The 27,215-nt window shown below is 40.6% G+C and overlaps 1 protein-coding gene and 1 long non-coding RNA gene across 2 annotated transcripts; both read right to left on the bottom strand.

Moving 5' to 3' along the window:
• Positions 1 to 10,866: 10,866 nt before the first annotated feature.
• Positions 10,867 to 16,694, bottom strand: LOC117251950 (uncharacterized). Its single transcript, XR_004501286.2, has 2 exons — positions 16,484 to 16,694; positions 10,867 to 12,813 (listed from the first exon to the last, which is right to left on the bottom strand). It is a non-coding gene; the product is annotated as an uncharacterized LOC117251950 (long non-coding RNA).
• A 5,117-nt stretch (positions 16,695 to 21,811) lies between these two features.
• Positions 21,812 to 25,614, bottom strand: ela3l (elastase 3 like). Its single transcript, XM_033618930.2, has 8 exons — positions 25,481 to 25,614; positions 25,164 to 25,252; positions 24,837 to 24,934; positions 23,606 to 23,734; positions 23,036 to 23,172; positions 22,548 to 22,693; positions 21,991 to 22,143; positions 21,812 to 21,869 (listed from the first exon to the last, which is right to left on the bottom strand). Exons 1-8 carry the CDS (start codon positions 25,611 to 25,613, stop codon positions 21,852 to 21,854), a joined length of 903 nt encoding a protein of 300 aa, XP_033474821.2. The 5' UTR covers position 25,614; the 3' UTR covers positions 21,812 to 21,851.
• Between the last annotated feature and the right edge of the window lie 1,601 nt (positions 25,615 to 27,215).

Genomic DNA, 27,215 nt, shown 5'->3' with positions numbered 1-27,215 from the left:
TCATTTACCAGCTGCATCACTAAAATGATTTATACACATTAGTGCATCAATAACTATAATCCAATAAATTTGATATGTAATTGATCTGAAATGGGCCATCTGGCATAGTGAGTATTTTTTATTTTTGGTACTTTAAGTCTATTTTGATGCTAATATTTGTACTTAATTAACATTTTGAATGCATGGTGTTCTCCTTCTGACAGACTATTTATACCCTGTGGTGTTGCTACTTTTACTTAGGTAAAAGATTTTAGTCCTTCTTCCACCTCTGGCAATAGATTAATGTCACTGTAATTTGTAATATGAAGATATGATGTGAGGAATTCACTATGATATGGTATGACTATGTTTGTGAGGAACCCTGTTTTATTTGTTTCTCCTATTTATTTGTTTATTATTTTTGTCTTCCTTTTTGCACCTCTGGAGTAACAGATATGTCCAAAATAAAATATAAAATAGCTCTATACCATATCCAAAGCCAGCTCAGTTGCCAGAAGACAAAGGTTTGCATTGTGTATTTCTGCCAACTATGAATACATTACATTTGTGCATTTAATTTGCATCATATTAATGTTTCTTAAGTGATGGAATACTCTTACCGGCCACTTAATTAGGTACACCTTGCTAGTACGGGGTTGGACCCCTTTTGCCTTCAGAACTGCCTTAATTCTTCGTGGCACAGATTCAACAAGGTGCTGGAAACATTCCTCAGAGATTTTGGTCCATATTGACATGATAGCATCACGCAGTTGCTGCAGATTTGTCCGCTGCACATCCATGATGTGAATCTCCCGTTCCACCACATCCCAAAGGTGCTCTATTGGATAGAGATCTGGTGACTGTGGAGGCCATTGGAGTACAGTGAACTCATTGTCATGTTCAAGAAACCAGTTTGAGATGATTTCAGCTTTGTGACATGGCGCGTTATCCTGCTGGAAGTAGCCATCAGAAGATGGGTAGACTGTGGTCATAAAGGGATGGACACTGTCAGCAACAATACTCAGGGAGGCTGTGGTGTTTAAACCATGCTCAGTTGGTAAGGGACCTAAAGTGTGCCAAGAAAATATCCCCCACACCATTACACCACCACCACCAGCCTGAACTGCTGATACAAGGCAGGATGGATCCATGCTTTCATGTTGTTTATGCCAAATTCTGACCCTACCATCTGAATGTCGCAGCAGAAATCCAGACTCATCAGACCAGGCAGGGTATTTCCAATCTTCTATTCAAGTTTTGGTGAGCCCCTGTGAACTGTAGCCTCAGTTTCTTGTTCTTAGCAGACAGGAGTGGCACCTGGTGTAGTCTTCTGCTGCCCTAGAGATGGTTGTGTGTGAAAATCCCAGTAGATCAGCAGTTTCTGAAACACTCAGACCAGCCCGTCTGGCACCAACAACCATGCCATGATAAAAGTCACGTAAATCACTTTTCTTCCCCATTCTGATTCTCAATTTGAACTTTAGCAGGTCGTCTTGACCATGTCTGCATGCCTAAATGCATTGAGATGCTGCCACATGATTTGTTGACTAGCTATTTGCGGTAACAAGCAGTTGGACAGGTGTGCCTAATAAAGTGGGTGGTGAGTGTATGTAGGGGTATGGTGGATGGTGTGCCACCTTGGCGAGACAAATGCCAAGCTGCAGACCATGCACTGCTTGAGACAATCAAAACAGGCTGTGTTTCAATGAGTCATTGTTGTGTTTCCATTGGCTTTTCGTGTACCCAGTGTGGGTGTTTTGTAGTGACCTGTGAGTGTTTTTCCAGCATGAGATGTCATTGTTTTTCTTTCTGAAATAGTAAAAAGCAAGTTGTTTTTTTTTTTGTTATTGTTTCACTGAGACATCGCTGCTTCTCCAGTGGGAATTGTGCCCCCAAAACTGGGTATTTTAAGCCAAAATGTGATCTTTTCCTAACCATAACCAAGTGGTATTTGTATCTTAACCTAACCACATATTAATGACGGCTTTGTTCAGTGTTTCAGTGTGTATGCACCATAATAATGTGCAAATGTAATGTATCCTTGGCTTGCAGGAATGTAAAATGCCACAATTTGTTCTGACAATTGGGTTTTTTGTTCAGAGTGTGTTTATGATTGAGAGGTTGTCTCCACACCGTTCTCAATATGGAGGTGGCTGAGATGGCTGAACGGCACCAACAGTGCTAACAACGGCAACAGTGCTTACAGAGCTAATGGTGGGGGTAAACAGAATAAGGTTAATACAATTCAAAATTTTCCATCGATTCGACTGGTATCCTTGCAGGTTATTCAGACTGGGTTTAAAAGAAACACCAGATTGTTGGAGGTGTAGTGGGGTGGTGGGTCACTTAGTCCATGCACTGTGGTCATGCTCAACAGTACATGGCTTTTGGAGTACATGAGTACATCTCAGAGGTTGCGGGGTGGATTATGAGTTCTGTCCTGTTGTGTATATACTTGGAAATCCTCAACCCACTGACCACATCATAAAACCCCTAGCAAATTGGATTCAGACAAGTATTTAAATTGGTAAACAGATGAAAATGAGAAAATGGAAAACTGTAGAAGGCCCATTATTTCAAGAATGGTTGTCAGAAATGGATAAAGTGGCAGCTTTTGAGAAAATGTTCTAAAGCCTGATAAATGAGGTAGAGAAATATAATAATAAATGGGGAATGTTTCTGCAGTTCCACTCACTACGGGAGGGGGGGGGGGGCAGTGAACACACTTGATTTTGCTAAGTACCAGGCCCATAACATACATCGTCGGTAGTGCGTACAGCTCTTGTTGAGATTTTAATGAGTGCAGGAGGGTGGGTGTGGCGATGGCACATCCTGAGGAAATATATATACATATGGACACTGTTACACTGACACTATTTTGACACTTATCGTTTATGTACAGTGAGTGGACATTTAACAGTGGTACGGTTGGACTCTGACAAGTTTACTTACATGTCATGTTAATAGTGTTGTTTTGATTTACCTCAGTTTATTATTTTTATCATTATGGTTTATTTGCTTTAATTTTATCTATTAATATAAGTCAATCCTTGCCTATTTTGTTTATTTTCTGCCTGGTGATTTTTTCCTTTTGAGGTGGTTTGGTGTTGTTGAAATTCAAAAAACTTAAGTTATAAACAATTACAACACACAGAGATGGATTGGAATTCATTCTCTGCTCATGACTTCACTATATTTTTACATAGCAAATAGTTGTTTGCTGCTATGTTAATTCTTTTAGTATCTTCTAGTATCTTCTAGAGCTCTTTTAATTGAATAAAAGAAGTCAGTTGATCCGAGGATTAACCATCTCCATTGTTAACATCTTTAAAAACAAAATAAATCTTCTTGAAAGGAGTCTCTGTTCTGGCAGTCATGATAAAAAATGCAGCGTTTGATGTTCAAACTCCAGCAGGAACCTTGTGAATGAGTGAACACACAAGACATTCTTTTATTACAAAAATACTAAAAAGATCAGACACAGACCGCTTAACATCCCATCATTCTGAAAGCCAGTTAACAATTGTTTTCATCCAGGAATTTCAATTAAAATGGAATAAATTACTCTATCAAATGAACAGCTGGGAGCCAATTAATTACAGTGCCAGAAATGAGTTGGACAGGGACAAAACACACATCTAACAAAAAACAGCAGTGATATTTGTAATGGGGAATTCATTTATAACCTGTGTGGTCTGTGATAGGGAATGTAGGTCAAATCATCATCCCGTCTAATGACATTAATGAAATTGAATTTTTGGTTTCCTACTGAACAATTAGGATCACTTAGTTTATATGACTTTAAACAACCTCAGTCACCAATCAAGGCGCTGTGGTACAGTCATGACAGCGTTCTGCCTCATCACGCAGTGTCCTGTTTCCCATGAACACATTTACATGTACAATGAACTACAATTTACCTGTTCCTCACTTGAGTATACATAACACTTCACTGCATTTCAGAGGGAAATGTGCTTTTGAATCCACCGCATTCATCTAACATCTGCAGAATATAGTTACTTTACAGATTGTAATTCTGAAAAAAAATCATATGATCAATGAATAAAATATGATCCACTGTTTTAGATTAAACGACCCAACAAGCAACTCAGCTAACCATAAAATGATGTCTCCATGTTCATCAACAGTAATATTCCAGTAATATGACATACATGATAATCACACTGGCTGTTGTGCATTATGAGTGCTGTTGCTTTGTAAGTAAATTTAGCTGATAATACACAAGCATAAGGGCATAAATATATATAGTGCAAGCAGTGTGGTTGCACTGGGGCCCCTGAGGTTGGAGGCCCATAGAAAGAGGGCCCTTATGAGTGATTGCTACCTTGAAAAAACACTTGCCATTGGCTATATATGCCCTTGAAAAAGGCAAACCCATCTCTGTCATCTTTATTCTTTTAATTTAATTAAATTTATTTTTGACAAAATCACCTATTCTATAAATCAAATATTCTATATCACTAGAAATCAACTATTACAATTGCTAAATAAAATTTATTTCGTATTTATATTATACAAATATGCAGTGATGATTGCTGAGTAACATATATGTTGATGTTATCCAATGTCAAGACTCACATGATGAGACAATATGTGCACAATAGCGTGCACTAGGGCCCATCATAATAGCGTGCACTGGGACCCATCGTAACTACCTTACACCATGGCACTTGTAGTTTTACTGAAGTAAATTTGAATGCAGGACCGGTGGAGTTAAAAATACATTAGCTGCCTTTGTATCATTGTATTGTTACATTGTGGTATTTTATATGCGGAGGGAGCCTCAGTCTTCTTTCCCTGCTGGCTATGAACAAGGAGCAAGACTTTTGCTGGGATGTTGAAGTAAGTCTAAAATACAATGAATAAATATTAAACACAACAACAACAAACTAAATACAATACTGACCTTGTAACTGATACATCTAAATGATAAATGTTGGTACAAAATCTTAAACAATGCCAACTAGCACTAGCAAGTCGTGGATAAGTAGTTTTTTTATGCTACTTTATACCTACACTAGATTTTAGAGGGAAATACACTTTATTTTACTGCTTTTGTTTGACAGCTACACTTTACTTTACTTTACTTCACACATTGCTTTTTTAGATTTAGATTTTATTAAAAAAAAATCTGTTTATAAAATACAAAGCATTGTTACAGAATAAACTACTAAAGGGTATAAAAAGTAGTTTGAATGAGCTTTATCTTGAACAGCTACAACATTTCAGAGCTTTGTGTACACTTATGCTTCAGTTAAGGCCTAGAAATGACACTTTTCTATCTTTACTAAGATCATTCTGACGGGTACTTTTACTTTTACAAGTATTATTACTGATATATCACTGATAACACTTTTATTTATGTAGGATTTTGAATACAGAACTTTGACAGGAAGTGTTTTAATACAGTATATATATAAAAGAATATTTTTTACATTATAGTATTACTTTTACTGAAGTAGTAAACAATTCTTCCAGCACTGAACCACAGCAAGTGCTGCCTGGAAATTGAACACAGAGTTGATTCTGCACCTCTCTGAAAGTGTCAGCAACAACAAAAACATTATAAACTTCACAGACATAGGATTTATTCAATTATTTTAATTCCCTGTGTGTCCCTGTAGATTATCTACCGTAGGTAAGGGGTTGATCTATCACCTGTTATTGGACGACCATACATTTTGGCAAGAAGAATAGACAGTTTTCTCTTTCATATATCTTAAAACAAACACTGAATCAAGCAATCAAATGACCATCGTGGAGCACATTAACATTCTGGTGAAAACAACACAACCTCTGGCTAATGGTGGCCTGCCAGAGGAGCATCCCCAACACAGTGCCTCGTTCTCATTGAAAGTCACGGACATGTCTGACTGCACATTGTCCTTACCTGGAAATACCAGCAGAGAGCAGCAATAGCATGCTCTGCTGCACAATAATGGAGAAGGGTCTTGGCAGCGGTCAGCCGCTGCTGCAGCTAACACCAGGTGGTTACAACTGGAGGCAGCAAATATTAAAAGAGTAGCCAGCAGGTGGCAGTCTAATTCTACAGGAGAGGAGAGACTCAGGATGGATGGAGGATGAATGCCAATGAGATATGTGGAGGGTCAAGTGGGTCATAGTGTTTTAGTGTGCTAAGTGCAAACAGTTTGAGGTCCATACTTCAGGTTATGCATATAGAATAGATATGACTACAGCAGCATATCTGGAGGTCAGTTTGTGGGAAAAAAAAAAAAAAATGAAAGGAGTTAATTTTCTTTAATTTTCCTCACGCCCTTGTCCCATACGTTTCACATGCACTCACTATGTTTCTGGGGTTTTTTCTGCTGAATCATGCATACTGGTGCTTTTCCTATCACGCTCATTATTTCAGCTTGCGATAATTAGACCTCTGTTGACAGAATACACATTCATACTGAATTATAACAATTTAATATCAGAGTTGTGCCTTTGTCAAAATCGTTTTAATGGCTGCGTTTCTGTGTGCGTGTTATTGTCATGACTGTTCATGACCCTGTAGGGGTGCTGTTATGAAGATCTGATTAGGTGTGATTGGATTTTTCTCAGTTATTTGTACACAAGGTCAGTAAGATCTCAGCACGCGCATGTATCCCTCCCTGCACAGTACTCACTGTACTGCATGAATTTATACTTGACCACAAAAGGCCTTAAAGCAACAGTTACATGTTTAGATTCACTCTCTGTCTCGCTCTGTCTCACACATACACACAAACGCACACTAGACATGTTTTATTTGGAGCCTCTAAATTGAATTATAGATTACATAACATTCAAAAAGTTTAAAAATACCACACAATTTTTGGGCATGTCGTGTCCAAAAGGGAGATTAACATTCAACCTCTTGCATTACACAGCTCAAACACACGCAAGCATGCACACACACGCGCGCGCGCACACACACACACACACACACACACACACACTAACACATGCAGACAGAAACACAAACACCGACAATGAGTCAGTCTGGGCTGATGTGGGTTAATGCAACCCCTCCAACCGTGCAGATGGAGCCACAGATTACTGACCCATCATATGTTTATTAGTAATCTCTCTGTGTGTAATATTTGTTCTGATCATTACATAACACCGTGCTGAGTTCAGTGACACTCTTCCACCTCACCTTCCATTGGACGACACTGAAAATTGCTTTGCAGTTGTATAATGCATTCCCAGAAATTGAGGGATGGAGTGACTGATGCAAAGTTCAGTCGCATGTCAGACCATCAAACCAGACATGGAGGGATCGATGGAAGCATGATGGGCAGGAGAACAAGATGGATGCTTATTCAATGTTTTCTTTCACTGGCATCACGCAGGATCGATTCACGAACTCCATTCTTCAGTAGAAGATCCGATTTGGAAACACAAAAGGAGGTTCAAAAACAGTGAGTGTCAGCATACTGACCTTCACATCCAGCTCACTGTGGAGGAGATCACTGGATGTGCGCTGGGTGGCTTGCATAGGTCTGGCACCAGTCTGGTTCGTTGGGAATAGAAAAACAAATAAGAGGAAGACAGCCAAAGAGCGAGGGAGAGAGGAACTGGCAGGCACATGAATAGAAGGGAAGCAGATAAACACTAGACAGATGTAGAGCCGCCTTTCTGATGATCAGTTTGAAATCAAAAGCCCACCAAAAGCCCCAACCATCTGTCTCATACGTGCTGTAAACCACTGCTTTACCCATACATGCATACATGTACTCATAATCAAATAACATTACACTGTTCTTCATCTCATCACCTAACATCTGTGATCTTGTTAGTAGTTCACCTAAAACAAACTGAATCAGTGAAGACCAACCTGCTGCCTTTATGATGTGGTGACAGAGGTTTTCAGATGGTTCACATATGTACAAGTACCCTACATTACAGATACTCCATTGCAAGCAGAAATTCTCTCTATTATTATTATCATCTTAAACAATAACTAATGCATTATTTCTTTGTACCACTCTTATTCATTATATACTAGTCCATACCCATTGGTAGCTTTGTCACCTTCTACCTACACACACACCCACAGAAAGAGTTTTCGTCATTATAAACACCCACAAAAAGAGTTTTCGTCATTGTAAAGTAAGATGTTGCTGGGTAGGTTAATGTATCACCTTGTGTTGTGTTTTATGAGATAATCTCTGTCAGTGTTGTAGTCAAGACCACCTAAACCACGACCAAGACATGACCAAGACTTTAAGGGGTTGAGACCAAGTCAAGACCGAGACCAGACAAGTGCGAGTCCCACACTGTGACAAAAATGTGGAACATGCAAACTATAGGCCCTTCCCCTAAAAACACCTCTTTTATTATTGGCATACTATATATAAGTGTACCATTAAAAATGTCTTGATAAAATAATTAAAAGATGTGCAGGGGTGAATTTAACGTATGGGAATTTTCCTTTTTTATGAGCAAACAAATATAAACAGACAAACACTCCTTTTTAACACAGGCAGTTTTGTGACATCCCTGCAGTTGTGGTCTTAACTAGCCTTCAAATAAAATCCTGAGTGCTCTTTGTTCAAGACTGAGACAAGACCAAATAAAAAAGTGGCTGGGGTTGAGACAAGACCTTCAAAAAGTGGTCTTGAGATCTCAAGTACTACGACACTGACCTCTTTAGCAGTCCAATAAATTCCCCTGAAATGCAATGAAGCAGAAATAACAAGTACAACATTAAATGGAAATGTTCAAGTACAAGTACCTAAAATTGCTCTTACTTTAAGTACTTGAGTAAATGTACAAAGTTACTCTCCATCAACTCATATCTGTATAATCAGATGCAGAATTCGCCCCTCTTTCTCCGTTATAATGTGGTTACTGGATAAGGATTATATGGGTGTAGTTGACTGACAACAGGATGTGGGTCGCTGTCGAGGTCAATATGTTTCTCGATGATTACTTCAGTGCGGGAAGCTGAAGTCAATTATCATTTTTTATTCAAGCACTCATGTTTAAAGAATTTGGAAACATGGAAACAATGACTGTGCCAATCCTCAATGCCTTTGTGCAGTTTCACGTAGATTGACCACGTCAGTGAGCAGAAAAACACGACAGACAGAATGACTGACTGACAGTTTCTGTGATTATGTACAGCATACCATACCATGACTTAGTCATACCTAAAATTAGAAAAAACAAACAAACATTCGGCCACTTGGGGAGTCACAGCGATCGGTCGCATTTGAGCTATTTTAAAGCATTTTTCTGTTGTTATAGCGCCACCCAGTTGCCAATTAGAGTTAAATTTCTCCAGTCACCATGAGGCTTCCTGTTCTACATATCTACCAAGTTTAGTAAAAATCGATATGGCGGTTAGGCCTAGATAAGTAATGAGCTCTCTAGCGTCCCCATTTTGTTTGATGGGGTCAATAATGGAGGGGTCCCCTCAGATTATGTGTGGTCATATGCCTACAAAGTTGCGTGGTGATCGGTGAAACCCTTGAGATGTTATACACCTCAAGGGTGTGATGAGCCACGCCCTCCGCAATATTCATTGCCTTATAGAAGCTCAGTTTTAGTAAGTTTTCCACCTTTTGCCAAGAGGGAACTTTAGATATTGGTCCCAAGATTATGTTCGCCGAGTTTCATGCAGATCAGTCAAACTTCCTAGGAAGAGATCGATTTTAAGTGTTTTTCAAAAAATTCACAATAGCGGAAAATCTATTTAACCGGAAGTTATGGGTTCTTGAGGCATACGACATACGGGCCATGAGATATGCCCATTCAAAGTTTGCAATTTCAATCGGTTGCTATAGCACCCTTCTTTGGCCAATTGATGTAATATTGCTTCATTCAGATCCTCTCATGACCCTCTCTCACTGTGCCAAATTTCACATGGATTGACCAAGTCAGTGAGGAGAAAAATGTGGAACAGAGACACAGACACACACACCCACAGAAAGAGTTTTCATCATTATAAAGTAAGATGTTGCTGGGTAGGTTAATGTATCACCTTGTGTTGTGTTTTATGAGATAATCTCTGTCAGTGTTGTAGTATAGACCACCTAAACCACGACCAAGACATGACCAAGACTTTAAGGGGTTGAGACCAAGTCAAGACCGAGACCAGACAAGTGCGAGTCCCACTCTGTGAGAAAAATGTGGAACATGCAAACTATAGGCCCTTCCCCTAAAAACACCTCTTTTATTATTGGCATGCTATATATAAGTGTACCATTAAAAATGTCTTGATAAAATAATTAAAAGATGTGCAGGGGTGAATTTAATGTATGGGAATTTTCCTTTTTTATGAGCAAACAAATATAAACAGACAAACACTCCTTTTTAACACAGGCAGTTTTGTGACATCCCTGCAGTTGTGGTCTTAACTAGCCTTCAAATAAAATCCTGAGTGCTCTTTGTTCAAGACTGAGACAAGACCAAATAAAAAAGTGGCTGGGGTTGAGACAAGACCTTCAAAAAGTGGTCTTGAAATCTCAAGTACTACGACACTGACCTCTTTAGCAGTCCAATAAATTCCCCTGAAATGCAATGAAGCAGAAATAACAAGAACAACATTAAATGGAAATGTTCAAGTACAAGTACCTAAAAATTGCTCTTACTTTAAGTACTTGAGTAAATGTACAAAGTTACTCTCCATCAACTCATATCTGTATAATCAGATGCAGAATTCGCCCCTCTTTCTCCGTTATAATGTGGTTACTGGATAAGGATTATATGGGTGTAGTTGACTAATAACAGGATGTGGGTCGCTGTCGAGGTCAATATGTTCCTCAATGATTACTTCAGTGCGGGAAGCTGAAGTCAATTATCATTTTTTATTCAAGCACTCATGTTTAAAGAATTTGGAAACATGGAAACAATGACTGTGCACCACATTGGTTATAAACAAGAGTAAATCATTTTATTGTGCCAGTCAAAAATGAACTGTCATCAGTAACACAAGGCATAGAGCAAGATGGCAATAACCACAGTGAAACAATAGCTAGTCTGTAAAGTGTGGGGCTGCAACACATACTTTCAAGATCAGTTATTCTGTTGATTAATCTTTGATCATTTAATCCATAGAGATAAAACAAATCGACAAATGACCAGTGCAAGCTTTCACAGTCTTCAGTGAGTCCTTAAGAGCTTAAAAAAGAAGTGCCTGAAGCTCAATTCGGAGTAATTATCAGATACCAAATGAGTTCTTTGAGCACAAATTACTGTTCAGTCTTACATGTGAGCTGCGCAGAAAGATCAATACGTAGAATAGAAAATGCTGCATGAAAGTAAAATCAGCATATTCTTATTTTAGTAAGTCAACTCATACCTGAGATTAGATTTTTGTCTCTCCAGCACAAAATAAAAGCACGTTTCCATGAAAAGCCCTTTCAATAATCAACATTGTATTTACCGTACCAGACAAAAACAAGTGGAGCTATGCAGCACTTTTTACTCTGGAGATAGACTTATCATCGGCTTGTCACATTTCCTCTCTTCCTTTAGACAGTATTGATATCACACAGTTAGTGTGTAAGCTGCAGTACGTACACCCCGGTAAATACATTATTCACTCGTTACCGTGAGACTGTGAATCTTCAGTCAGTCTGTCCTTTCTGGTGAAGGCTGTCTATAAATATCTTATTCAGTCTTTAGAGGAACTCATGAAATGAAAGCGAGGCACACTGGGGACAGGAGTAACGTTTTTGCTGCTGCTTTTAATCCCACGGGAGTCAGATCGGTGGAAGCGGAGACTTGTGTGTCAAACAGGGAGACTGTCAAACAGGGGCCTGGAGCTCCCTCCCTGTAAACAACACATCAAAGCATCAAATGCTCTCTGATTCTTCGCCTGCACTTTATCATCCCCACCAAATATGACTCCTTTATCTCCGTCTGTCTCCCTCTCCGCCCTGTTGTGACTCTCAAACACTTTCTCTGGCAGCATCTCTCTCCTCTCCTGATTCTTTCAGGCTTTTTTGGTTTTGGCAGCTCTGCCGTTGCCGTCATTAGTGCCGCAGCTGGCAAACACCGAGCTGTTTGTGGGCTACTTTCTCTCCTTACCTCTAACATGTCATCGTGACTCAACCAACCCCATCACCCAAAACTGTCCCTTTACAATCCATTGTGTCTTTACAGTTTCTCCCCCACATCCTCTCTGTTGAGTCATACTGAGGGATGAAAAATGATGGAGTAGAGGAGGAGATCATGGTTTGCCTGTGTAGAGCAAAGCAAACAGACTGACAGATGGACAGTCCCAGCGAAGCACAGCAGAGATAAGAGGATTGGGTCGGCTTGTTGTTGTTGTTGGCCTTGCCACAACTCTTAATGCAGTTAGCTCACGCTGAGCTGCGCTGAATGGCGTAGATGAGGGGCTGATGGCGGAGAAATGTGATCATGTAGGAGTTACTGAGTGAAAATAATGACATGAGCAGTTGAAGAGGAAGAGAAATACTGAAGGTTACTCAAAGTTCAGAGTCCAGCTGGTATTCTAACACTCCATGACTCATCTTTTGGACTCTACTGGATAAACAAAGTTGAAATATGTCCACATCCCGAGTCTGTCTGCCATGATCAGGTTGCAGTCAGCAGGTACTTCTGTTCAGCCTTCTTCTGCTCCGGCAACGCTTTGAAAACTGGCAGTTTCTCTTGGTGTGAAGGCACCTTGCAGGCCTTGTAGAGGATGACGAAGAGGATGAGGATGAGGACGCCCACCACTGAGTTACAAGTGATGGCTATAATGGCCCAGACAGACAGGCCCATCCTCAGATCATGCTCCATACTTGATTGGACTGCAGCCTCCACACTCAGGTCACATCACACCTCTCACAGGTCGGTCACAGAGTCTCCCTGAAAAGAAAGCAAAATAGAAAGCATAGTTTAGTTTCCTAGAACATGCACGCATGCACACAACACACACATACACACACACACACACACACACACACACACACACACACACAGATGTTAGCAAGGGTGTAGGTTTTTCGTTTCAGCACTGGGGAGAATTATGAAACAGGGGGTCCCCAGCCAGAACATTTTGAGTATCAAATACTTAAAGAGGAACATCACCCACATAATTATTCCAATATGTTGCTTCCATGGCCGAAGAGAGTTCAAACTTGTGATGACATCAAGTATAAGCTGCTCCACTAACAATGAATAGGAGACTGATTTTATGGATCCACAGAAACTTTCTTTCTTACACCCAAATTATCTTCTCTTGAAGTTTTTTTTTGGTTGTGAAACAAAAAATGTGCCCATATACTCAAAACATCCCCCTGAGTGCTCTCAGTGACATCTATAACATTTCTTTAGAGTCATTGTCTGTGGAGCAGCTCCAGATTTTTTATCCCATGACAAGTTCAAGTTCAAGTTCAAGTAGTTTATTCGTCACATGCAAACAGTAGTGAAATGTAAAAATGTAACATCTCCAACTGTGCCTAAAAACAGAATAAATAAGACAAAAAACAAATGTAGAACATAAAAATGTAGAACATTCTATCCCTTTAAAAAGTGTCAGGTTACTAAAAATAGGTTATCTGGAATGAATTGTATTGTCTGTAAAGTGCATGTGCAAATGTTAAATTGTTGGAAATTAAGCCAAGAACCACTGTGTCATCAGCAAACTTAACAATGGAGTTAGAGCTGTGGGAGGCTGCACAGTCATGGGTGTAGAGAAAATAGAGGAGCGTGCCCAGTACACACCCCTGGGGGGCACCAATGTACATGACAAGTTTGAGTTTTAGCACACCATAGGAACAAAATGTATGAATTTTGAAAATGGGTGAAGTTCTCCTTTAATTTCCTGCATACTAGTGATTTTAAATTCACCATTTTGTGCCATTGATGCATCAATATATGGTGTACTTGTCTTTGATTTTGTCAAAATAAAAGCCCTCGTGCTTTCCCCCAGAGTCTACACCCATGTGTGTTCGCATACTTGGCCACAGTTAACCTGCACCTGTCACATGGGCCTGCTGAGGTCAGCTCAGTAAAGATTACTTTCTCCCTGACAAGCTAGTCACTAGGTCAAGGTGGTTTTATCCCTGCTGACACTTTGCATGGAACAACCTATGTATGTCCAGTAACTACGTAAGCGTTTTTATTCTCAAGCTGTTTTTTAAAGGCATTACAAGGGTTTCTAATAAAGCTACACTATAGAGTGTTATCATATTATCTCAGGACTTGTACAGGGAAAGTGTCAGAAAGGTACAGAGAAAATTTTGTTCTCAGGACTTTGTTATGTGTAATAATCTGTGGATGATAGGAGAGTATTATGGGACAGGAGAGTGCCTTTCAGCTGTGGATCTGTGTTGAAACATCCTTTTTTTTGGGTCTTGTTTCCTTTACACAGGCAGGGAGCGATGAAGTTATTAAACTGATAAAGAAGGTGCCAGTAAGCACTTTTTCTCACCGAATTATTTTGAATGAGTTTCAGCAGTAATGTGTTTTCAGGAGGAACGTGTGGGAATACAGTTGCCAGTTTTGTGGCTGGCATTAAATGGGTCACTGAGGTGTACTGGTATGCGTGTGTGTGTGAGGGAGAGACTGACAGAGAGGGAGAGTATCGAGCATGAGCTGGAGAGTGTGAATATTTTTCCTTCTTAGAGTTTAACAGATAAAAACTCAAGCTCATCTCCTCGCTTCTCTACCTCTCTCCCTTCCCTCTAATGCATTTCTAATGAGACCCCCTATTCCCTCCTCTCTCTAACTGAGGGCAGTACCGCAACAGTCCAAGCTTGCTGTTGAGAATTCATTTCGAAGTTATCCTTCCCTTTATAGGCATTTTATGACCAAGCCAAATAAAGATGGATGTCTCTAAGTCAGAGTAGGTGGCAGTGATGCATTTGATCTGCTCTCCAGCACATGAAGTCGGTTTCTGTTTGCACCAGATGGGTCCCTCTCAAGATGCTGGTGGCATCACTGTGGGGAATGAACCCTTATAATCACTAACTGGGACTACAGTCAATAAAACTGCCCCTCACTGCTCTGCAGAATATTTCCAAAACATGCTGGGGAACTTTTTTCCCCAGAAGTTAGGTGACACTAAATGAAGCGTATTCTATTTACGATTTCAATTAGAGCAAAAGTGAGGAGCGTGTGGGCTGTGAGATGACAGGGAGATGTGACGAGGAAGAGTCTGCATGTATGCGTGTGTGCATGTTAGAGAGAGAAATGAGTGTGAGCAATGCATTGGAACAGAGGGCTGTTTGCATGCTCATATTGATTTCAGACAATCAGTGGTGCATATAACAAGAAAACGGGCAGCAGTCACACCAGTTGTTCATTATCACCAATTATATGACATTTTTATAACCCACACTTCCGAAAAAAGATGATAGTGGTTCAAATTTTAATAACTACATGGGTAATTTGTTCTCATTTGCAAGATAAATATGTTTCCTCTGAATACAAGATCGCTCTGTTTCAGCTGGTGACCAAAATGCGTTACGCAAAATGAGTTTTTTTCCCACAACACAGCATTCAGAAAATAACATGTCAGTAACTGTTAATGAATTTGATTGATTGAATGATTGTTTTGGTAGATTTGAAGGTTCAAAGATCAAAACAGCACTTGACTAACACACCACACACAACCCTACACAAACCACATCACGTGGACACTCATGTCCCATGGCCACAATCAATACACAGATAACTACAGTCCATCTGTTGCGTAACAGCCCTGTGATCTGTGGCTGTAGAAGGAAATAGTTAAGCTTAATTTTGATGCTGGTGTCATGCACCAGCAAAATACAGCATGAGCCAGTGTTTGTGAATGGTGCCATTGACCCACATAATGGTCCTTTGTGCACATGCAAACAATCTAATGTAAATGCATGCAAATATAGCCTACAACAAAGACTACCTGCTTACAGTAAGGGCAGCCAAATGGGCACTGTATGCGGGGATCCGACCACACTCACAGGCTTGTGCCTGCAGTGAAAACATGGAAAACAAATGCTTGTGCATAATGCATCAGCTAGCAGTGGACTATTAGAATGAGTGACCTCCATCTCATGTGACTGAACGGCCTCCCTTACTCCCAGTGCTCATTTGAGAAAAGCAGCTGCATGGCCAACAACTTCACTATGATGTGGGGGGAATAAACAATGTTGAGTGCTGACACTGTTTTTACCATCTGAGCATGTAGTTGGTGATTTGTCTGTGGGCATAAAGAGACATTTAATCATTGGTTGTCCTCAGTTAAAACTATAGTAGCTTATTAAAACACTGTTATATATTGTAGCCTATACAGTTTTAATACTTTCAGGCACTTTTCTTAGTAATGAAGACAATTCATTTAACTGTTGTGAATCCATAAGAGATTAAAAACATCCAATAACGCATACAACAAGCATACTTTTCAGATTACTGCGTAAAAGACTTTAGATAAGGCGTGGAAAGCTTCAAAAAATGACCAGATGGCATCTATTAATGTTTCAGTGTTTTACTTTCTTGTTTGCATATTTGCTGTATCACTCGAAGCACATGAATATTTCATACACCAGCCTACCTAACTCTTCCCTCAAGGTGTCCGGTGTCCATGCGCTCTCCTCCGCGAGTACCAGCTGCAAAACGTATTAAACTCTCAAAAATGCACACCGATCCACAGCAACTTCGCCAAATTGTTTGTGAGGCGGGAACTTTTGCCTCGAAGTAGGTCACCAAACTCTGCCCGACCGTTTGGCGATATGGCTGGTCAACACGCGCGAGCGGTCAGCACCGGACTGTTAATGAAGTCAAGCTGGCGGAGTCCCGGCCGGTTCCCAGTGACTGCTGACAGGCGCAGGGCGACAGAGCGGAGATGCTACTGTCAGTGTGGCTGCTCATCATCAGCCAGTCCCTCCCCCTCCTCCACCCATCCCTCCCTTTCCCTCTCTGAGTCTGTTACTACTGAGCTATTTATACAAAGACGCTCTTGGAACATCCCATCAAGGGCTTTTCCTCTCACACCTCAGTGAAGATCCCATCAATACGTTTGTACAAAAGGTCATTGCAACAACTTAGTCAGTAACAATACAGTAAACGAGATGTAAGTACACACAAAAAAGAAAGCATCATAAACAAATAAGATGAAAATGAAAGAAAGGGGAAAGGAGATGTAGAGTGCACTCATATACTAAAGTGATTCTTCCTTGAAATTGTTGTGCAGAAGGACTTGTTTCAGAACTACACAGAATCAAGGCAGTGTTGGCCTGAACACAGGCAGAGTTACATTGAATTACAAACACATTCCTCCCTGATTAGTACACTTAAAACATGTTGCATGTCTGAATAGCAGCTGCACAAACTTCAAACTTGTTGCCTCCTCTTTTTCTCATTGATATTCAGCACAACAGCAGGGTATCCCAGGGGGATTCTGCTCAACTCCCTCTGCTGTCTCCCTCTCTTTGTGTGCATGTGTGTGTGTGTGTGTGTGTGCAATGGGAGAGGGGCACTCTCACCCACAAAGTTCAGGCAGAGACAAAGCATTCTTTGAGGCCTCATTTTCCCCCCTTACCACCGACTTCAGAAAGAAAAAAACACTTTTGCAGGAACAGCCCCAGAGAGCAGCAGTGAAGTCGCAGTGTGGTGCACATACTTCAAGAAGTGCAGTGTAAAATATGAATGTAGTGACTGACAATATAATAACTGCCGATGATGTAGTAGCTTGATATCTGTAATTAAATGCAGCACTAAATGAGCCAAACATGTAATTAATCCAGAAACATGTCAGTGAGATTTTTTTGTTAATAACTGTGTGTGTAATAACTGCAGTTATTGCATTCATCGTAATTACTACATTATCAGCCAATGTAGTAATTTCTGCACTGGGATTTGATGATGTCATGAGAGAATCAGGAACATTAGAAATTTTAATAACGTTTTTAACCCAGTTATTTTATTAAGTTTTGGTGAATTACTGCACTCAGAGTTGAATTATCCCACATTTATTCGCTGTTACGTCATCTGCTCCAACAAAACAAAGTGCTTGTAAAAACTGGATAGATTTTTTTTTTCTTTTATGGATGGACTTCAAATGCAGACAGGCAATATCTGCGGATACCTTCATTTTTCATCCAAATCACACTGAATTAGTCAGGGAGCAGCACTTGCGCTGTCGCCTACATGAGAGCTTGGAAAGGATGGTTATCACTGATCACAGGCTGATACTCCAGAGAAAGCTGCTTCAGAGGAGTGATTCATCATGTCAGAGAAAGACTCTCAAATACTGAGTAGCCGGAGAGAATCATGGACACACAGTAAAACTCCTTGTGTCTCCCTCTGTCTGCTCTTACAGTTTGTTTTCTTAACAAATGCTTAAGCACGATTTTGAAAAGAAGGCACAGTTTGTCAAAACGCTGCACACTATTCACACAACCAAGCATAGATCTGCAAAATGAAACAGCTAACATCCAGGTCTGTCCAGGCTCATACGTAGCCGTGACAGGTGACGGTGCTTCAAATATTGATGTTTCTGCAACAAAGCTACATATTCTAAGCATGGATGCTTCACGCACATCTTCAACCTGGCAGCACAGAGAATCTATACAATCAGCACTTAAGCTTAGTGTCACCAATTCAGTATCTGACCAAATGTCTCGCCCTCTTGTCCTGAGTTATGCCATTGAATAATAGCCAGAAAGTATTTTTGCATAACATGTTGATGCCACAGCCAAACTGATCTTGGTCATTTTATCCTATCAGACATTTGTGTTAAATTTTGCCATAATTAGTGTTTGAATTCTTGAGTTTTGGCCAAAAACTTGTTTTGGAAGGTCACAGTGACCCCTAACCTTTTACCCCCAAAATCGTATCAGTTCATCCTGGAGTTCAAGTGGAAGTCTGTGCCAAATTTGAAGAAATTCCCTGATGGCGATATGGCTTTCACAAGAATAGGACAGAAGGACAGATGGATGAACAACCCGAAAACAAAACGCGCCCGGCCAAAATGAATGATAAAACTTCTGAACGCGTATGGCACACATGATTCATACGATCTGATTCTGTCTGAACCGGTTACACACTACTGTGTCTAATCTGAAACACTTTAAACTTTTCTATTTTTCTAATGATACATTTTGGGTTTGATTTTTTTCAGAGACATTGTTAGATTAAAATACATGAATATGCTGAGCAAACACAGTTGTTTTCTGATTGCTTAGGCACTCTACACACTGGCCATAAAACATTACACCAAACCAGCAAAACATTTTACGTCTCTTGCTAAAGCAAACAAGTCTTGCAAAACTCTTCAGACTCTTCTCTTTTTAAACCTTTTCTGTATGCAGGACATTACGTTGGTAGTTTGCAGTTAAGTTTTGTCACATATGTAGTAAATGCACATACAAATGTGTAAAGTATGGATTTGTCAGAGGTCTTCTCTGTCAAATGTCTGAACACTTTTTCATTGGTTTCACATGTTTTTCACACCCTATTTCAAAATAGGTAACACAGTTCTCATAGTAAGACCCCAAACTCCATTGGAGTAATGTTAAACAAAGGGAAGACATGTATCACATCTCAAGGAAATTACTTGTTTAATTGTAAATCTGGCGGCACGGTGGTGTGGTGGTTAGCACTGTCGGGTTCCTGGTTCAATCCCGGGTGTGGGAGCCCTTCTGTGCGGAGTTTGCACGTTCTCCCCATGTCAGTGTGGGTGTTCTCCGGGTACTCCGGCTTCCTCCCACAGTCCAAAGACATGCAGGTTGGGGATAGGTTAATTGGTGACTCTAAATTTTCCGTAGGTGTGAATGCTTGTCTGTCTCTATGTGTCAGCCCTGTGATAGTCTGGCGACCTGTCCAGGGTGTACCCTGCCTCTCGCCCAGTGTCAGCTGGGATTGGCTCCAGCTCCCCCTGCGACCCTCAAGAGGATTAGAAAATGGATGGATTGTAAATCTGTGATGCACATGTGTGAAAATTCCTTTACAGATAGCAATCAGTCCTTATCCATCTATAAAAGATGGCACCTCTGCGTCCCTATTCACAAGCATAGATCAAAGAGACCATGTAAGAATGACACATTCTGTCCACATGTAAAATCAGTCTACACACCCATGCATTTCCAAAGGTGTATTTTGCACTGGAAATCAGAACAGAACTTATTCTTACAGTTTATCTTGATTGCTAAGACACACTGAATTAAACTGGGATCCATCATCACCTTCTTTATACAGCAGAGATCTTCTGTTGCAGATGTGTCAACACTTTTTCATTGACAGGTAACACAGATCTCATGGTAAGACCCAAAACTGTACTGGATTAATTGCGTTCAACAAAAGGAAAAACATCTATTCGCATCTGATAGAAATTACTGGCTTAATTGTAAATCTCTAAAGCACCTGTGTGGAACTCCCCTGCACTACTCAGCAATCAGTCCTTATCCAACTCTTTAAGATGTAATACAATTAATGACTGTCTGTTGTTTGTATGCAGTATTTCCACAGGGCATTTAAACATAAGTATAAAAAGTGCAGGATACAGCAGGGGTTGTATCTCTAGTTTATAAAGTTGAACTGGTTCATATTGATCGCTGTATTTTGTATTTTGTTTTCTATTGTGTAATGATTGATTGAAAAAATATGTAATATTTAGACCTGTGTCTGAATGGACAAATGAGAAAAACTGCAATGGAGTGTAGTGCAAAAAAATACATAAATAAACAAATGAATGAATAAATAAAAATAATAACCTAAGCACATTGCCTTCGATTTTTGTTGAAGACGGGTTCACTCACTTGTTGCCTTTTTATATTGCCAGTTGCAGTAAGCACCCAAGTGTCTGTGCACCTGATGTTTGATTAGTGGATTCTTGAAAGGCAGTGAGGCAGTGTTACATTTCTGTGTCTAATGTAGAGAAGTGTGTTTTGTGTTGCGCAAAAAGTGAGTGGCTGAGGATGTGGTAAAGTTGCGCAGATGTGGGCTGAGATATTTCGCAGGTTTTTTTTGTTTTGTGTGTGTGTGTTATTTTTAATGTTAGTGTGTCAGCAATTGTAAAAACTGTAATAAAGACACACATACACACACACGTGTATGCTGACACACCCACACAGTCATTATTACTTGCTCATGCAGGACGTGTCATGCCTGATCACTGCCTCTCATGTCAATGAAGACGTTAACACACCTCCATTACCCTGTCAAAACTTATCAGGGTGTGTGTCTGCCTGAGAATCTTGCAAATGTGACAGAGAGAAAAGAGAGTGAGAAAAAAAAGAAAGACGTGAGAGGCAATTTACCTCTTCTCTACTGTCCCACCCTCATCTCATCACATGAAAGAGACAGAAGTGTAAATCTCAAGTTTGCCATTCTTGCCTTCTTCATTTTAAGAGTGCTATTATCATGAGGAAAGATAGACTCCACAGTATTATGGTTTTCAGAAAGCCATTCTGTTGCGAGGGCACGGGGAGCTACAGGTCAGTTTCAAGCTGCGATATTAGATTCATATTTCATATGAAGGGTCTATTTCATAACAGCACACACCATTCACTCTAATCATCCAATATGCAACTTGGAGTTATCTGACGTAGTCTAGATGGACAATTTTGTCTGAATCACCTGCTTGTTTTATGTGAGCTATTTGTGTCACGCCTGTTGGTGCTGTTTTTGCAGGAAGAAACATTGGTCATTCTGCACAGTGTCCTAATTTGGGAAGCTGTCGGAACCAATTTCCTATCATGAGTATATGAGGACACCTGCTGGATATTTGCTGACATTGTTTCCATTTCTGGCCAGCCCCAGAGGAAAGTGCAGAATCACTTAATGTGCCTTAATAAGGTTTAGGATTCACGTACTATTTATCAGATGTGAAAGTCTGCTAAATCTGGAGGGTATCGAAACACACACAATCACACAAGACAAACACAGTTTGCTGGGTCTTTTTTATTCACACTTCATCTTCTTTAGTTGTTCATCATAACCTGAAAACACAAATATTCAGTTATGAGCAGGAAACAGAAACAAGGAAACAGCATGTACTGTAAGCCAGCTGTAGATGATCCTTCACAACAGAATTAAAATCTGTCTATGTGTCTGCCTTACCTGGTCGATCCAGTCGTTGAAAGCGGAGACTCTGGTGAAGACAGTGGGTTTCTTCTCGTAGTTGCAGCCAAGGCCAGAGACGAAGCTGGCAATGCCATGGACCTCCCAAGCACCCTCTGTGTTCTTACAGTTCAGAGGGCCACCAGAGTCACCCTGGACACAGATAGAGAGGGGAGGAGGACAGCGCATGTTTTATTCATGTGATAGAGCTGCTGGGAGACTGGCAAGGCACAACTATGAGAATCACAATCAGAATCATTGTTTCACCAAGTATAATGAGGGCACAAGAAACATTTGTCATGTTCCCTGACAGCAAGACAACACATGAGTGTAATGACAATGAAAGGCTTTTCCCCTCATTACCTGGACATTTTTTTTAACTGATTCAAATTTGCTTCACTGACATAACTAAGTACAGTATTGCCAAAGCAGGTTGTACAAGTTTTACAATGTATTTGTCAGAGAGAAAAAAAGAAGAAGTTGAAAATAAATAAAAAAATAAAATAATTTGCTCTCTCCTCCTCATGCACACAAACACACACAGAGTACAAACTTACGTTGCATCCAGCAACAATTCCATCCCCACCAGCACACACCATGGTGGTCCTGACAGCAATACCCCACCAGTCAGGCTGGGAGCAGGTGGCATGGTCAGCCACAGGCATCAAAGCCTGCTGCAGCTTATCAGCTATGGGGCCTCCGGCTAAAACACACAAGCAGACTCTATTACCATCATCCACATACACTAGCAGTCTGTCAAATCTGCTTTACAGCATTTCCCCCAGCGCCAAATTCACAGTCTGACCCAAATTTTCAATTTAGGAGTAATCCTCCCCCCAAAAAAAGTTTCAGCTAAAATCTCATGCATGTGATTTTCATCCCAACTTTGGAGGTTTCCCTGGGTAACCCCAATCACACACAGCTAAATCCAGACATCATGCCTGCACCCTAAACGGCAGTAACATGAAGACAGTTCAGAGAAGCTGATAAAAATACAATGTCAGACACATAAACGCAGCCCAGTCTTCTATAAACAGTGACTTACTAGACACCCTGCCCCATCCGGTGATGTAGCAGGGGTAGAGGTTGGGCAGCAAAGTGCCAGGAGCAGGAATACATCCCAGCTGCACCTGGTCGCTCAAAGTCACAGACTCTGACAGCTTGATCAGGGCAATATCGTTTCTGCAAGAAAGACAGAAAGCAAATGGGGGAGTTGGTCTGACAGGCAATCTACAATCTTCCCCCAGAGCCAGAAGGAAGGAGAGCGCTATCATGTCTACACATACAAATAAATCAATTCAATGGCTAATCTTATTTCCCTAAATTTCCACTTTGGAAAGAGTCCAGCTACATACTTGAGTACAGTAATATGCTTAAAGAGATCCACTCTTATTCATGTTGTCCTACACTTTCTACTGTCTGTGGAGAAATATGAGATGTATGAAGATGAAGAACTTATGTCAAAGGTATATACTGGACCGAAGGGAATAAATGGAGTTTTGAGCCTCGGCCCACTTTGTCACCTCGACAGAGAACAGATGAGATTATGATGCACTGTATGTCACGGCAGGCGACTCAGACTGCTCCATGTGCCGTACGGTGGTGCTTGTCTTACCCGAGGGCCACAAAGATCTGGTTCCATTTCTCATGGACGATGATCTTCTCGGGCAGGATGGCCTTGGCACCAGCTTCTTCCTCGACCAGGTTGTGTTTGCCCACAAACACTCTGTAGGTGAGCTTGGGGCTGGGGGGAGAGAACAGACTGTTGAGCCCCATGCTAAGACGATTAAGTGCTGAGTTGAATTATACGATGAGTTTAAATTGATGATTAGTTGTGGTGCCAAGATGGTGAAGAGGCTTTGAACTGGGCAGCAGTTTAGATGACCTTAAGTAAACTTTTTTTCTTTTTTCTTTTTTTTAAGCGGGACAGTTTTCACAGAGTTTTGTGACTTGCCTGATCTTCATTTCTATAAGGGTTAAAGGTCCAGCGTGTAGGATTTAGAGGGATATATTGGCAGAAATGGAATACGATATGATAAGTATTTTTTCTTTAGTGTATAACCACCTGAAAATAAGAATTGTTGTGTTTTCGTTACCTTAGAATGAGCAGTTCATATCTCCTTGTCCAGAGTCTGCCAGGTTGCACTGCCATTTTTAGTAGTAGCCCAGAACAGACAAACCCAACACTGGCTCTAGATAGGGCCATTGGCTTTTTAATGTCAGCCACTGTAGATAGCAGCCCATTTACAACAAGGAGTGTAGGAAAAACACTTAATTTTTAAATGAAAAAACTGCTTTAATCAGTGTTTTTACCAGTTTAAATCACTGGGCATGTTCCTTTTTGAGAGGAAGAGACCTCTGCTGATAATACAGCTCTGATAACAATTTCCTGAACATTTGGATCTTATATTATTGCAGAAAAAAGGTGAGCACACACTTGGACGTGCTGGGCTAGAAGCAACGAGCCAAAAAGCAGCAAAGAAATGTTAATAAACAATGTTTATGACCGGGTCTGCTTGTTTTGGGGAGGAGGAGGCCTCTGCGGATAATTCGGCTCCTTGTAAAAACCTCCTGAAGTATACGAACATTGAAGGAATTCTAACCGCGAGTTCACGTTTTGGCACATGGGAGAAGTTTCAGATGGCTGCAATCTGTAATTTTCACCACTAGATGCCACTAAATCCTACACACTGCTCCTTTAAGTAGGGTTAAGGTTTCCACAGTTGGGCAAGATGTGTGGTGCAGAATAAGCACAGTACATTTAACTGAAAGCCTTTGAGTGTTAGACTTGTGGTGAGAATTGATGGTTGTGTTTTTGTGTTTGTGTGCTCCTCTGCTGCTCGTACTTGATGCAGTGAGCAGCAGTCATGACCCAGTTGGCAGCAATCAGAGATCCCCCACAAGTGTGCCTCCACACACCGCTCCTTTCATACTGCAGAGAGATCTGAAGACGAAAGAGGACAACATAAAGGATACACTAAGAGGCGGGATGCGGATGTATAGATAAGTGGCATAATCTGCTGACTTAATTCAAACGCAGCCATTTAATTACAGAATTTCCAATAGCCACTGGCTCTGGAAAGCCTGGAAAGTCTAAAAATAAGCAGATGCAGAACCCATAAGGTTTGCCAGTAAATATAAAAACAGTGACAGATGTGTACATATTAGCATACCTGCCAGGGCCAGCTGTGGGGCCTGGCATCTACTCCATTGACCACACGGGAAGTCAGTGGCTGAATGGGTGGGGTGCCGCACCCAAGGGCTGGATGAGGAGGAGAAAGACATAAAGCAGGGAGTGTTTATGAGGTAGGAGAACAATGAAAATATTTAGATTTTCACATTAGGAACAAACTGTATCATTGTTCTTGTCAAAAAAAATTGCACAATGTGAGCTCCCTGTGTGGTAATATACAGGCACGCACACTCACTCACTAACATAAACTTGCAGAAACAATTACACCCAGAATTAGAGAATGCCAGATGTTCTTACCGCTAGCAATGAGCACTGAGGCCAGCACAATGGGGATCATGTTGATTGATGCTTCTGCTGAGGGACAACAGGACACAGACTCTCTTTTAAACTTTCCACCACAGGCAACACCCGCTCTGAATTGCAGCAACATGCACTCCTATTGGTTTATCATGACCTCCGGGGATGAAGACAGACCAATGGCAAAAGGGGTCAACGCAAGTTGGTGGCTGACGAAACCCACAGGTGAGTTTTCTGGAACATTTCTCATGACCTTCATGTAAGGATACAGTGTATGCTCTGTTACTACACACACCATAAGTGCATTCACCAGGGCTCAAATGTAAACATACATAGCATGTGTACGTCTGTAAATGCTGGACACATATATACCAGCCAAGCTCTTCGTCATATTCTGTTTTTGAACTCACCTTTACTCCTTTCCACAACAAAGTCTCTTGACTGAAACCTGGAATTAAACGCTTGCATAACAGCATGGGAAAGCCAACATGTGGATTACTGGAACTGGCCTATTTTCTCAGAAATGTGAAACAAAAATCAAACTAAGAAGCATTACTATGATAAATAACCAGGACAATGAGGAACAGATGGTGTCGCTGATGCAGAAGATATTGACAGCTACACCACAATCTTTTGACATCCTCCAACGTACACAGTTTTGCAGCGCCAGGAATGTGGGACATACTGTATGACCATATGTATTGCCAAACATGTCACTCAGAAAATTCACTATTCTGTGGAGTAAATTTGCTGTTGTAGTGAAATATGCAGTTTAAAACACTGACCCGGTGTATCATTAGGTTGTTGTAATGACTTGAATAAGTTATGAGGCTTGGAGGACACAGACACAGCTCCTGAGGTGTGAAAGTGTCACATTGTGGCGGCCTGAAGTGACTCAGCATGCAGGTATTGTAAATCTGTCAAAGGCTGCTTGAATGATATAACACAATAAAGGTTAGGTGTTAACGGAGTAGTAAACAGGTGGAGTCGCTACAAAAGGTGTTGAGTGAACACAAAAATGCTTGTCTGTAATTATCTTCGAGGCATTTCTGTTGAGAGAATCTGACATCAGCTCTAACAGAATCAGGATGTTTTGGCTAAACATTGTCTCCGTGACCCGTAAAACAAACACTGTGCTGTGATACAGAGCATTTCAGAAATAAAAAAAAAGAACAAAAATTTCATCAGACCACTTCAGACAGTAGACTACACTTGTTTTCATGAATCATTTACTTTCCCATTTCACCACTAGATGGGACAATTTATCTGTTTAGACACTAACCAAAGTTATGTTGTTTTACAAAAGAGAAAAATTAAATGCAGCATTTTGCGTCCAAGCTTTCTAAAGTGAGTCATTTAGAAAATCGGTCCTCAATTTAACTGGATTGTAGCATCTGTAAAGGAGGTCATACAACACTCTGATGCTGAAAATGATAGTAAGAGACTCTCATGCACCACTGAGAATACCTTACAACTTATGACAGCTGAATCTACAAAACAGTGTTGTTTTTAAAGTTTTGTTTCAAAGTTTGGTTAGAGCTACCCATCTATAGTTTCCAGACTCGGGAAAATACTTGATGGGCTGAAAAAAAGAAAACACTTGAAAGGCAACAACAGCAACAAAACAAGCTTAGACGCACTTGACTTGTTTGTGTGTCTAAATGTAGTTGTGTGTGTTTGAAAGCATCCCTGTGGTGTGAGTGTGAGCGCCTCTACGGCTGCGATATGCAATTAA

Source organism: Epinephelus lanceolatus, chromosome 9, assembly GCF_041903045.1.
Source record: "Epinephelus lanceolatus isolate andai-2023 chromosome 9, ASM4190304v1, whole genome shotgun sequence".
Lineage (NCBI taxonomy): Eukaryota > Metazoa > Chordata > Actinopteri > Perciformes > Serranidae > Epinephelus > Epinephelus lanceolatus.
The sequence above is the reverse complement of the archived record's forward strand: the minus strand, read 5'-3'. Positions and strand labels throughout refer to the sequence as shown.